The 12919-nt window shown below is 42.9% G+C and overlaps 1 protein-coding gene across 21 annotated transcripts in view; it reads left to right on the forward strand.

Moving 5' to 3' along the window:
* Positions 1–7210: 7210 nt before the first annotated feature.
* The window catches only part of LOC135548845 (phosphatidylinositol-binding clathrin assembly protein-like), a 46157-nt gene continuing 40448 nt past the window's right edge, over positions 7211–12919 (forward strand). For 6 of the 21 annotated variants that reach the window (XM_064978846.1, XM_064978844.1, XM_064978843.1 and 3 more), the window contains exon 1: positions 7213–7738. In XM_064978846.1, coding sequence (XP_064834918.1) covers positions 7609–7738 — 130 coding nt within the window. In that variant the 5' untranslated portion in view covers positions 7213–7608. Of the gene's footprint in view, positions 7739–12919 lie in introns of all 21 variants that reach the window. The other 15 variants (XM_064978845.1, XM_064978839.1, XM_064978840.1 and 12 more) reach the window with 8 other exon arrangements.

The following is a 12919-nucleotide window of genomic DNA, read 5'->3' on the forward strand; positions in this document are numbered from 1 at the left end:
TCTCCTCACGAAGCTCGAAACATCTTTGAAGCACCTTTCCCTGGCTTAGCCATCGCACCTCTGTGTGACAAAGGCAAATCACCATGCTCCGTTTCTAACTCCGTCAGAAATGCCTTGAACTGGCGGTGATTCAAACCTTTGGCTCTGATAAAGTTAACTGTGCGCGTGATGATGCTCATTACATGCTCCATTTTCAAGGCTTTACCGCACAACGCTTCCTGGTGTATGATACAATGATAAGCTGTCAGCTCACCTGTCGCGTTTTCCTCTTGCATCTTTTCCCGTATCTTCGCCACCAGTCCGCTCCTGTGTCCACACATCGCAGGTGCTCCGTCGGTTGTCAAACCCACGAGTTTTTCCCAAGGCAGCTCCATCTCATTTACACATCTTGACACCTCTTCATACAAATCATGCCCCGTAGTTGTGCCATGCATAGGACGTAAAGCCAAAAACTCCTCTGTCACGCTTAGGCTGGAGTCCACTCCGCGGATGAAAATTGACAACTGGGCAATGTCAGAAATGTCGGTGCTCTCATCCACAGCCAAGGAATATGCAATGAAATCTTTTCCCTTTTTCACAAGCTGCTCTTTTAGATTGATGGACAACTGGTCTACTCTCTCGGCAATGGTGTTTCTGCTCAGACTCACATTTAAAAAGAGTTGCCTTTTTTCTGGGCAAACTTCGTCACAAACTTTAATCATGCAGTTTTTGATGAAATCCCCCTCCGTAAATGGCCGGGCTGATTTAGCGATCTCTTCTGCCAAAATAAAACTGGCCTTGACAGCAGCCTGGCCTTGTGATTTGGCTTTTTTGAACAGAGCCTGTCGAGATTTGAGGCCTCGTTTTAATTCCTCTGCCTTTTGTAGCCTTTGTTCCATGTCCATATTCTTGTTTTTGTCCGCGTGTTTCGTTTCATAATGTCGTGATTTGGCTTTTTTGAACAGAGCCTGTCGAGATTTGAGGCCTCGTTTTAATTCCTCTGCCTTTTGTAGCCTTTGTTCCATGTCCATATTCTTGTTTTTGTCCGCGTGTTTCGTTTCATAATGTCGTCTCAGATTATACTCTTTCAGTACCGCCACACTTTCTCCACACAGAAGACACACAGGTTTTCCAGCTACCTCCGTGAACATATACTCCGACTCCCACCTTGTTTGAAACCCCGGTTCTCAGTGTCCACCTTCCGTTTTGCCATTTTTGATGGGTATCTGAAAGTTAATTTTACTGTGATGCTGACGACTGCTGTGCCAATAAATATTGAAATGAAGCAGCCTACTGCTCGGTGCGTCACCGTTGCATTGTGGGAAATGTAGTATTGGTGCGTGTAAAAGATCTGCGGGCTGCCGGCTTGCTGCGGTCTGCGGGCCGGTTCTAATAATAAATCAAGATCATCCCAGGGGCCGTAAAAAACCTTCTCGCGGGCCGGATGTGGCCCGCGGGCCTTGACTCTGACATATGTGATTTAACAGGTGCACCTTGTGCCGGGTACAATAAAAGGCCACTAAAATGTGCAGTTTTGTCCATAACACAATGCCACATATGTCTCAAGTTTTGAGGGAGCATGCAATTGACATGCTGACTGCAGGAATGTCCACCAGAGCTGTTGCCAGAATTAAATTTTTATTTCTCTACCATAAGCCGCAACCAACATTGTTTTAGAGAATGCCCAACCGGCCTCACAGCCGCAGACCATGTGTATGGTGTTGTGTGGGCGAGCGGTTTGCTGATGTCAACGTTAAAGCTAATGATGGATAAAAATATGTCTTGTAAAAGTCAAAGATATTTATTTATTTATTTTTATTTCACCTTTATTTAACCAGGTAGGCTAGTTGAGAACAAGTTCTCATTTACTATCTCGGCCAGGTCGCAGTTAAGCGTAGCAGTGTGAACAGGCAGCAACACAGAGTTACACATGGAGTAAACAATAAACAAGTCAATAACACAGTAGATTTTTTATTTTATATTTCTTTTAAAAAAGAGTCTATATACATTGTGTGCAAAAGGCATGAGGAGGTAGGCAAATAATTACAATTTAGCAGATTAACACTGGAGTGATACATGATCAGATGGTCATTTGCAGGTAGAGATACTGTTGTGCAAAAGAGCAGAAAAGTAAATAATTAAAAACAGTATGGGGATGAGGTAGGTAAATTGGGTGGGCTATTTACCAATGGACTATGCACAGCTGCAGCGATCGGTTAGCTGCTCAGATAGCAGATGTTTAAAGTTGGCGAGGGAGATAAAAGTCTCCAACTTCAACGATTTTTGCAATTTGTTCCAGTCACAGGCAGCAGAGAACTGGAAGGAAAGGCGGCCAAATAAGGTGTTGGCTTTAGGGATGATCAGTGAGATACACCTGCTGGAGCGCATGCTACGGGTGGGTGTTGCCATCGTGACCAGTGAACTGAGATAAGGCGGAGCTTTACCTAGCATGGACTTGTAGATGACCTGGAACCAGTGGGTCTGGCGACGAATATAACATTTACATTTAACATTTAAGTCATTTAGCAGACGCTCTTATCCAGAGCGACTTACAAGTTAATTTTTACCTTTTATTTAACCAGGCAAGTCAGTTAAGAACACATTCTTATTTTTCAATGACGGCCTGGGAACAGTGGGTTAACTGCCTGTTCAGGGGCAGAACGACAGATTTGTACCTTGTCGGCTCGGGGGTTTGAACTCACAACCTTCCGGTTGCTAGTCCAACGCTCTAACCACTAGGCTACCCTGCCGCCCCAGGGTAGCCTATGTAGCGAGGGCCAGCCGACGAGAGCATACAGGTCGCAGTGGTGGGTGGTATAAGGTCCTTTAGTAACAAAGAGGATGGCACTGTGATAAACTGCATCCAGCTTGCTGAGTAGAGTATTGGAAACCATTTTGTAGATGACATCGCCGAAGTCGAGGATCGGTAGGATAGTCAGTTTTACTAGGGTAAGTTTGGCGGCGTGAGTAAAGGAGGTTGCAAAATAGAAAGCCGATTCTAGATTTGATTTTGGATTGGAGATGTTCGATATGAGTCTGGAAGGAGAGTTTACAGTCTAGCCAGACACCTAGGTACTTATAGATGTCCACATATTCTAGGTTGGACCCATCCAGGGTGGTGATGCTAGTCTGGCGTGCGGGTGAAGGCAGCGAACGTTTGAAAAGTATGCATTTGGTTTTACTAGCGTTTAAGAGCAGCTGTAGGCCACGGAAGGAGTGTTGTATGGCATTGAAGCTTGTTTGGAGGTTAGATAGCACAGTGTCCAAGGAAGGGCCAGAAGTATACAGAATGGTGTCGTCTGCGTAGAGGTGGATCAGGGAATCGCCCGCAGCAAGAGCAACATCATTGATATATACAGAGAAAAGAGTCGGCCCGAGAATTGAACCCTGTGGCACCCCCATAGAGACTGCCAGAGGACCGGACAACATGCCCTCCGATTTGACACACTGAACTCTGTCTGCAAAGTAGTTGGAGAACCAGGCAAGGCAGTCATTAGAAACACTGAGGCTACTGAGTCTGCCGATAAGAATACGGTGATTGACAGAGTCGAAAGCCTTGGCCAGGTCGATGAAGACGGCTGCACAGTACTGTCTATTATCGATGGCGGTTATGATATCGTTTAGTACCTTGAGCGTGGCTGAGGTGCACCCGTGGCCGGCTCGGAACCTGGATTGCACAGCGGAGAAGGTCCGGTGGGATCCGAGATGGTCAGTGATCTGTTTATTAACTTGGCTTTCGAAGACTTTAGATAGGCAGGGCAGGATGGATATAGGTCTGTAACAGTTTGGGTCCAGGGTGTCTCCCCCTTTGAAGAGGGGGATGATAATAGTTTCACTATAGTTGTTTTTTTAATTATTTTATATTGTTTCTTCATTATTCATTTTTTATTTTAGTTTACTATAATACATTTGCTACTGACTGAATCGAATCCCATTAGTCTCCAGCTGCACAACATACGTAATCAATTTGAGCACCAGGCGTGTCCATATTGCCAAGTATGATAAATGACGTTGACAAGATGGTCGACTGACTGCGCTAACAATGTAAATACATGTCCGCAAAGGCGAAAGGCAGACCTAAAGCGGCGAGATTAGTTGGGAACATTCTCGCCAATTATCTTTTGTAGAAAACATCAATACACAACTGCCAAGTACCTCAACTCCAAGATGACTTCATCCACGGAGTTGAGCGCAGGCTTTTGTTTATTTTTTCTAAAACGAACCTCCGACTCCTTTGAGTCTATATGCAGACCATACTCATAAAATAAAATGCGTAAACTCTTACTGTGTACCTATGTTTGTCCTCTACTGTTGCGTGCTTTTCTTTGTTTGAAATCCATACTTTTGCATAAAACGTTAATCAAATAAAACCACCAACTATTTTCTCATTGCTGTTTCTCTAAATTGGCAACTCGGTTTTATTCGATAAAGTAAGCCTCACCTATCAAAAATAGCAATTCACTCTAATCTTGACCATATTTGACACTCAATAGGCAGGTTTCCATTGATCCAGGTTTATTAGACAAAAGCAGTGTCGCAGCAAAGACATTTCGGCATGTGTAATGGAAGCTGCAGGACTAGGAAAACTTTTGTTAAAGATGAACAACCTCTTGATCCGTTCGAGAGGGGTAGATTTGTATGTTGTCTAACTTTCTTTATTGCGACAAATGATGGAAACACTTTGGAAATAAATTATTGCTGAAAAATTTAAGGTACACGGGCATTTGATGTCATCACATAACTATAAATCAATCAAATGTATTATTAAAGCCCTTTTTAAATCAGCCAATGTCACAAAGTGCAATACAGAACCCAGCATTAAACCCCAAAAGATGTAGAAGCACTGTGGCTAAGAAAAACTCCCTAGAAAGGCAGGAACCTAGGAAGAAACCAGGCTCTGAAGGGTGGCGAGTCCTCTTCTGGCTGTGCCGGGTGGAGATTATAACAGTACATGGCCAAGATTTTCAAAGGTTCATCGATGACCAGCAGGGTCAAATAATAATAATCACAGTGGTTGTAGAGGGTGTGACAGGTCAGCACCTAAGGAGTAAATGTCAGTTGGCTTTTCATAGCCAATCATTCAGAGTTAGAGACAGCAGGTGCGGTAGAGAGAGAGTCGAAAACAGCAGGTCCGGGACAAGGTTGCATGTCCGGTGAACAAGTCAGGGTTCCATAGCAGCAGGCAAAACAGTTGAAACTGGAGCAACAGCATGACCAGGTGGACTGGGAACAGCCAGGAGTCATCAGGCCAGGTAGTCCTGAGGCATGGTCCTCAAAGAGAAGAGAGAGAAAGTTAGAGGGAGCATACTTAAATTCACACAGGACACCGGATAAGACAGGATAAATACTCCAGATATAGCAGAATGAACCTATCCCTCGAGACAAACTATTGCAGCATAATTACTGGAGGTTGAGACAGGAGGGGTCGGGAGACACTGTGGCCCCGTCCAACGATACCCCCAGACAGGGCCAACCAGGCAGGATATAACCCCACCCACTTTGCCAAAGTACAGCCCCCACACCACTCGAGGGATATCTTCAACCACCAACTTACTACCCTGAGACAAGACCGAGTATTGCCCACAAACAGGAAGATCACGTCAGTGACTCGACCCACTCAAGTGACGCACCCCTCCTATGGACGGCATGGAAGAGCACCAGTAAGCCAGTGACTCAGCCCCTGTAATAGGGTTAGAGGCAGAGAATTCCAGTGGAGAGAGGGGAACCGGCCAGGCAGAGACAGCAAGGGCGGTTCGTTGCTCCAGAGCCTTTCCGTTCACCTTCCCACTCCTGGGTCAGACTACACTCAATCATAGGACCTACTGAATAGATGAGTCTTCAATAAAGACTTAAAGGTCGAGACCGAGTCAGCGTCTCTCACATGGATAGGCAGACCATTCCATAAAAATGGAGCTCTGTAGAAGAAAGCCCTGCCTCCAGCTGTTTGCTTAGAAATTCTAGGGACAATAAGGAGGCATGCGTCTTGTGACCGTAGCATACTTGTAGGTATGTACGGCAGGACCAAATCAGAAAGATGGGTAGGAGCAAGCCCATGTAATGCTTCGTAGGTTAGCAGTAAAACCTTGAAATCAGCCCAAGCCTTAACAGAAAGCCAGTGTAGAGAGGCTAGCAATGGAGTAAAATGATCTAATTTTTTGGTTCAAGTCAAGATTCTAGCAGTTAGTGCTTTGTCCGGCTACTTTGTATGTTCTTCAAAAGAAAGATCATGGTCCAGAGTAACGCCGAGGTCCTTCAGTTTTATTTGAGACGACTGTACAACCATCAAGATTAATAGTCAGATCCAACAGAATATCTTTGTTTCTTGGGACCTAGAACTAGAATCTCTTTTGTCCGGGTTTAAAAGCGCCACTCCACATTTCATTCTAAATGCCTAATACTTGCAATGCAAACTCTTTGCAGGACAAGGATTGCCCTGACTTTCAAGAATGCCTTAATAGCTTTGCTTTGCTTTTCTGGTTGGTTAGCAAGTTTCACCATCCAATTTCAGATCTTGAGCTCACCAGTTTGAAGTCTTAAACCGGGAAATTAGTGACCTCTGGTTGGTTCAGCCATCCTATTGCAAAAATGTATGGGAAAATAATGCTTAAAATAAGTGCTAAAGCTAACACAGGCTTAATCTGGTTAATACATTTTGTTCTATTAGATTGTAACAGTAATTTAACATTACGATTATGAAGCCTTTGTGCTTTTTAAAAATTACATAAATTCTTCAAAATTCACAAAAAGTGATGTTAGCTGATGAATATTTTCTCAGAGAACAAAACTTATAAAATATAAACACGTGTTTCCTTCATACCTTATTTTTGGCGATTATCCAAAAACCCTACAAAAATGCCATTCATTTTCCCAATAAGTTTTTTCCAACGAACCATGATAGATAGGAGTTAGTGCCTACAATAAACCGCCATCACTATTTGTCTATATTTGAGTGCAAGTTTCACCATAGAAAAATGATGGCACATGAGAATGATTAGAATATGGCTAAAAAAACCTGGGCACAGGAACGCGCCCTCAATGTGGCTGGACAGATTCTGGGTGGAGTTGACCCTACTGCTTCACCTCTTCCTTTCTGATAGGCTATAGCCAGTCCCTGGAGGATTCAGACCCGCCATTTTCCTGCAAGCCTGGAGTCCATTGGAGCCAGCAGGGGGAGGTGAAGTAGAAAAGAGCACAGACTTATTCAGTGGGAACTAAAGAGAGAGGGGGAGTCAGTTAGTGCGAGAGAACGAGAGAGGGGGAGTCAGTTAGTGCGAGAGAAAGGGAGAGGGGGAGTCAGTTAGTGCGAGAGAAAGAGAGAGGGGGAGTCAGTTAGTGCGAGAGAAAGACTTTGTTAGGGGAGAGAGCTCATTCGGAATTGGCAAGAGATAAAAACTCTTAAGTTTGTATCCAATATAATATACAACCAAACTTCAATTTTACGCTCACTTATCGTGGATGTGGGTTTCATATCACCCTGGGATTTAGCTACAATAGTAACGTTCCTGCCGTCTCATTTTTCTCGTCTTTATTTTGTGTCATGTGGCAGAACTGTGGAAGCTACAGAGGACAATAGCGATTCCACAGAGGATTTGAAACATTTGTTCTATATCTTAATACAGAAGTGCGAAGATGTCTGGGCAAAGCATTACAGACAGGATAACCGCAGCTCAACACAGTGTTACCGGATCTGCGGTGGCAAAAACTGTGTGCAAGGCGACTACGCATGAAATTATGGGGCCGAAAAAGAAACATTTAGATTGTAAGTATCAATATGTCGGCGAGTTGCCACAATGTTGCGTTTGATCAAGCGTATGTATTCGTTAGAAATTGTTTGGACTCTGGCTGAGGCCTACGAACATAAACTGACCCGTAGGCTATAATCAAGTAGTTCTTGTCTGAGTTCGCCTACCTATGAAACGATGCGAGATTATCTAGAAATGTTCTACAATTACCCTAAATTCGAGTCAGATGTCATGCTGTCAATTTTCAATTGAAATTAGCCTTGGCACGTGCTTGCCATGTAAACAATGAGATTAACTGGATTACAATCACGTCATAGCCTTTAGGGTACTATTTATTGTAACGTTTTAAACTTATCAAGAAATGGTTTGACTTCCACCAAGAATGATGGTTCTAATTTTAATTATATATAATGCAATTATTTAATAATATGAATCTGAACTGCTCTAATTTGTTTATGGTGGCTTCTATCTCCTTCCAATAGCGATTTTACTTGTTTACAGGCAATTTACTGTCCACTGAGTGTGCCTATATGATCGTATGCTCTGCGAACCTAGACGTTATCAGAGGGTTTCTCCTCCCAGTATTTTTGGCTGACTCTGTTCTTTAATCGTTCAATGGGGAACCTCGACAGAAACGTAACTTTTAGTGTCATTTCCCGCAAGATGGTCTGACTCGGCATGTAAAATAATACCCTATGCACTTCCTGACATTTGACCATAGTTGAGTCAGTTTTTACCCTTTTTGGGCCTATGGATAAGACCCAGCTATCACAGTGAGGAGTGATGTTTGCCTATTAGGGAGGAGGGGACCATTAGCCTTGGCGGCCATGATGTTGGGAGTAAAGAGGGGACACAGGTTCACACCTCCTACTCTTGTGATAAGTACCATGGGATCTTTGTGACCAGACCACAGTGCGCCACACCTTATACCACACCCATGTTATATGGTTCATGAGCATTGTGAAATCAACTTGCATGCACATAATACACAATAAAATAAACACTGAATCAGGAAAGTAACCTGGGAAGCAATTACTGAAATTAGTTATCAATCCAACCTTGTGTTGGTATATTTGATGAGCAATGTATGTCGGAGAACGATCTACATAAAGGTATGGAAGTGATTTCTCATTATAAATATTTTCTATTGAAGCATGTCATGAGTGTGCGCAGAGTACTGCAGTGATGTTTTTGCTCTATTTAAATTCCCTAATAAATTAAATTCCCTAATACAACAGGCTACCTACTCAGGTTTTTCCGGTTCTTCCTTCTGAATCCAACCAAAATTTGACTTCGCTTTATGCAAACCCCTCCAAGACACGCTTATACAGTGCATTTGCTAAGTATTCAGACCCCTTGACATTTTCCAAATTATTACATTACATCCTTGTTCTAAAATGGATTATATAAACATGTTCCCTCATCAATCTACACACAATTTCCCATAATGACAAAGCAAAAACAGGGTTTTAGAAATGTAATACAAGTCTGAATACATTCCGAATGTACTGTTGTACACTGAGTGTACAAAACAGGAGCACCTACCTAATATTGAGTTGCTCCACCTTTTGCCCTCAGAATAGCATCTCGGATTTGATACCAGCAACCCTCCAGTTGCCAGCTCACTTCCGGTCAGATTTCTCCTGTCAGACCTAGGATTTGAACTGGCAACCCTACCTGCTGCCCCATAAATCCATGGCTCACCAAATACACCAAAGCAGACCCAGTTAGACTGCTGAACAACTAATCAAATGGCCTTCCGGATTGTTTACATTGACCCACCACCACCTCACCTGATTTTTACATTGCTGATACTCGCTGTTTATTTATGCATAGTCACTTTTTTACAAATGACCTCGACTAACCTGTATCCCCTCACATTGACTTGGTAGCGGTAGCCCCTGTACATAGCCTCATTATTGTTGTGTACATTTGTTACTTTTTTATTAGATAAAAAAAAATGGAAAAACAAACTTTTGTTTATTTCATAGAGTTAATACAATTTCTTGAACTGTGTTGTTGGTTAAGGGCTTCTAAGAATTTCACGGTAAGGTCTCATCTGTTGTATTCGGAGCATGTGACAAATGAAAAAGTATTTGATTCGAGATAAAAACCAGGGTCAGACCCACCTCCAGACCAGGATTCAAAAGCGTAGAGTCTTATAACCCGGGATTGCCCTAATTCACAGTGGCGGTGGTGCATAAATATGGAGTCCTCCATGCACTTACCAGAATTGCCTCGTTTACTAAGTTCGCTGTATTGTTCATGGCTCTCTTACTCTACACATTTTTTTTTTTAAATACATTTTTTAAAGTTGCTAATAGCACAGTATACATGATCCCAATTTCAGCCATAACATGCTGGCAATTTGAAAAACTGAAAGTAGACTGTGCTGATATGATGCATTGAACCATGTCGCACGCCTTAGCGCCAAAACTCTGTTTTGGCACAAACCACAATCACGTCATATCTGAATCCCGATATCTCCATGTACCTTCGCCATTGAAAAATCAAGTCAACTTCATCTTGAAGGTCCTCATCCTGTCCACACCGTTTACGGTGTTAAAACAATAGGGGTCCTCAACGTACCACCGTCGCATGTGCTTTGCAGACATACCTAGGTTCTGGTCTGTCTTCTTTTTTCGGGGATACCTGGGAAGTTGGTGGGCTGCTGTTATATGTTGCAGATCTATGTGATAAGTGTTTTCCAAGGAGAACTAGTTCATCAGAACACAACCACTTGTAATGTTGCAAGGAGTGTGGCTAGTGAAAGAGGAACAAAGGCACAAGCAGGTCTCAATGCAGTGGTTAAGTCTTCTCCTTTCCAACAAACTGACGTTGTGATTGCATGTTGACGCACAAAAATAACACCTACAAAAGAGTGCATCAAGTCTTGTTCATGAAAAACTGGAGGTATCAAGTGTTTATGGCCAACCGATTTTAGTCAGCAGCAGAACAGTTTTCCGTTACAGTGACTATTTGCAATTACAATAGCAAGCCTTCTCAATGGCTGAACAGGTTTTAAGTTGGCATTCGCATTACCCATTTCGACTGTATCCTGGTTTATGGTGGTGGTAAAATTTGTTCAGACTCAGTCTAGGTTGGTTTTTCATCTAGTCTATTCCGTTTCTTCCTGGTGTTTGCCCTTGCCGTGTCGGGTTACTCCCGTTTTAATGGGTTTTAATTCTGGGTCATTCTCAGCACCCTAGCATCAGTGCTGAAGCAGATTGACTGCAGGCTTCGCCACATCAATATCTGTTCAGACCATGCTGCTTATTTGCATACGTTTCGGTGACTAGAGACGGAAACCAATTTCCTGCTGGGCACTATTTTTAGCATTGGCTCTGTAATAAGAAATGTCATGTGTGGTGTTTGACGGGGGTTTTTGAAGGGCATGTCTGAAACTCGAAGCTAAAAGAGTGTAGAGGCCATCATACCTCACTGACTCCTGTCCCGAGAAGGCTTCTTGATTGGCTTCTTGATAAGGAGGCTGCTGGGGAGGCCCTCAAGGCTCCTTTTGTAGTCTGGGGGTGGCAGGAGCGGAGCAGGAATGTCACAAAGGTTGGAGGTACTTCAGGAGGGCCGACAGCACTTGGAGTTGGCGTTTCCTCAGACCGAAATAGCAGTGGTGTCTAGCTCCCCTCCGGTCTGATTTGTACGCAAGATATGGCCCCTTTCTCTTAGCTCCTTTGATTTGGGTTGGGTTTCCGGCTAGTGTCCGCATTCTTTAACACGGCCTGTTAAATAAACTCCACCAAACAACTTTGAGACTTAACAGTTACCAGAGAGGGGGAAAAAATGGTGCAAAGGTCAAACTGTAGTCTTTTCCACGTTATGAGCCTGCTCTTGTTGTCTGCTTTGGTTAAGAGCATGTGCAAAATTTGCTCCAAGATGACTGCTCTTGCAATTTTAGAAATATAGAGCTATCACTTTAGTATCCAGTTGTTATCGGTGCAACTTACCCAACTCAATACTGCACCCATCTATTTACAGAGAGGGGAAAAGACTGCCATTTTATTGCATGTCAGTGATTTTATGGTTAAATTGCTTTTACGCTAACCTATTTCTGCCCATCCCAAAGTGCAAGGGTCAATCGCGAGTGTAGTCTATTTGATGCTTTAGGGACTTTTCAACCACTGTAAATGGAACATTTTGTGTCACTAAACTTGTTTTGCTTCCCAAAACAGGATGTGTGATCATAATGAGGTATTGAAGTATGGTTCCCAACTTCCCACATCACCAGCCACTTGATATGATGGCTACATTTGGTGAACAATAAAGTCATTTTTTTTTAAAGTCTGTGATGAGGACCTTTGTACTTGACTATAACGTCACCTTCCTTCAGTGAGTCAGCATGCCTGGACTTCCATTTGGAATTGTTCCCTTTTTTGATTGCATCCTTTGTGTATTTGTTTGTGCAAAGGTCTTTACAATTGGGCAAACATGATGGATGAGAGTTACACCTTGTTTATTTCCAGAAGGAATTTACTTTGAAGTCTTAATTTCTTATTTGAGCTCAGGCATACAACTCTCAATACATGCCCTAAACCAAAGTAATCACACAGGAGGGAGTAGATACGATAGTCCCTCAGCGACAGTAGCTGGGTGGGTGGTGTGGTAGCAATCACCTGACAGTACCTCAGTGGTCCAAATGATCTGGACACAGATCTAGGGTCAACACACCTTTTGTGAAGGAAACCTCAACACTGACCTTCCTTTCCATTTTTCTCATATGAAAATACCAGGTATCCATGTTGTATTGTAGCTACTTTACTAAAACAGCTTGTCCGATTACTGGGTGTGTAGGTGAGACTGAAACTAGGAAGCTTGAGTGTACCTGATCTTGTTACTTTGATTATAATGTAAGCCTACAATATCTGTTGTACAAAACACTTGTATTGTTTCCTGGACCTGTTTTGCATCACAATAGAGGTTAGCTGCATGAGACAAGGTGTTATGTCATTGAACACTCAACCACCTCCTACTTTAAGCCCTGAGCAGGAGTCTATTTCAGTTAGATAATTAACCAGAAATGTAAAAGGTAATTTTAGAACAATGTTAAGTTGTGAGGACATCTCTCCTCTCTGTGCATGTAGTAATACTGATTACTGAGCAAGCGTTTTCTATAGGATCCAAACTTATTCTGGGAGTTTGACTTGTGAGTCAATCCTGCAACATGATGCTCCCTAGAATCAGCT

Source organism: Oncorhynchus masou, chromosome 11 (genome assembly GCF_036934945.1).
Source record: "Oncorhynchus masou masou isolate Uvic2021 chromosome 11, UVic_Omas_1.1, whole genome shotgun sequence".
NCBI classification, from domain to species: Eukaryota; Metazoa; Chordata; class Actinopteri; order Salmoniformes; family Salmonidae; genus Oncorhynchus; species Oncorhynchus masou.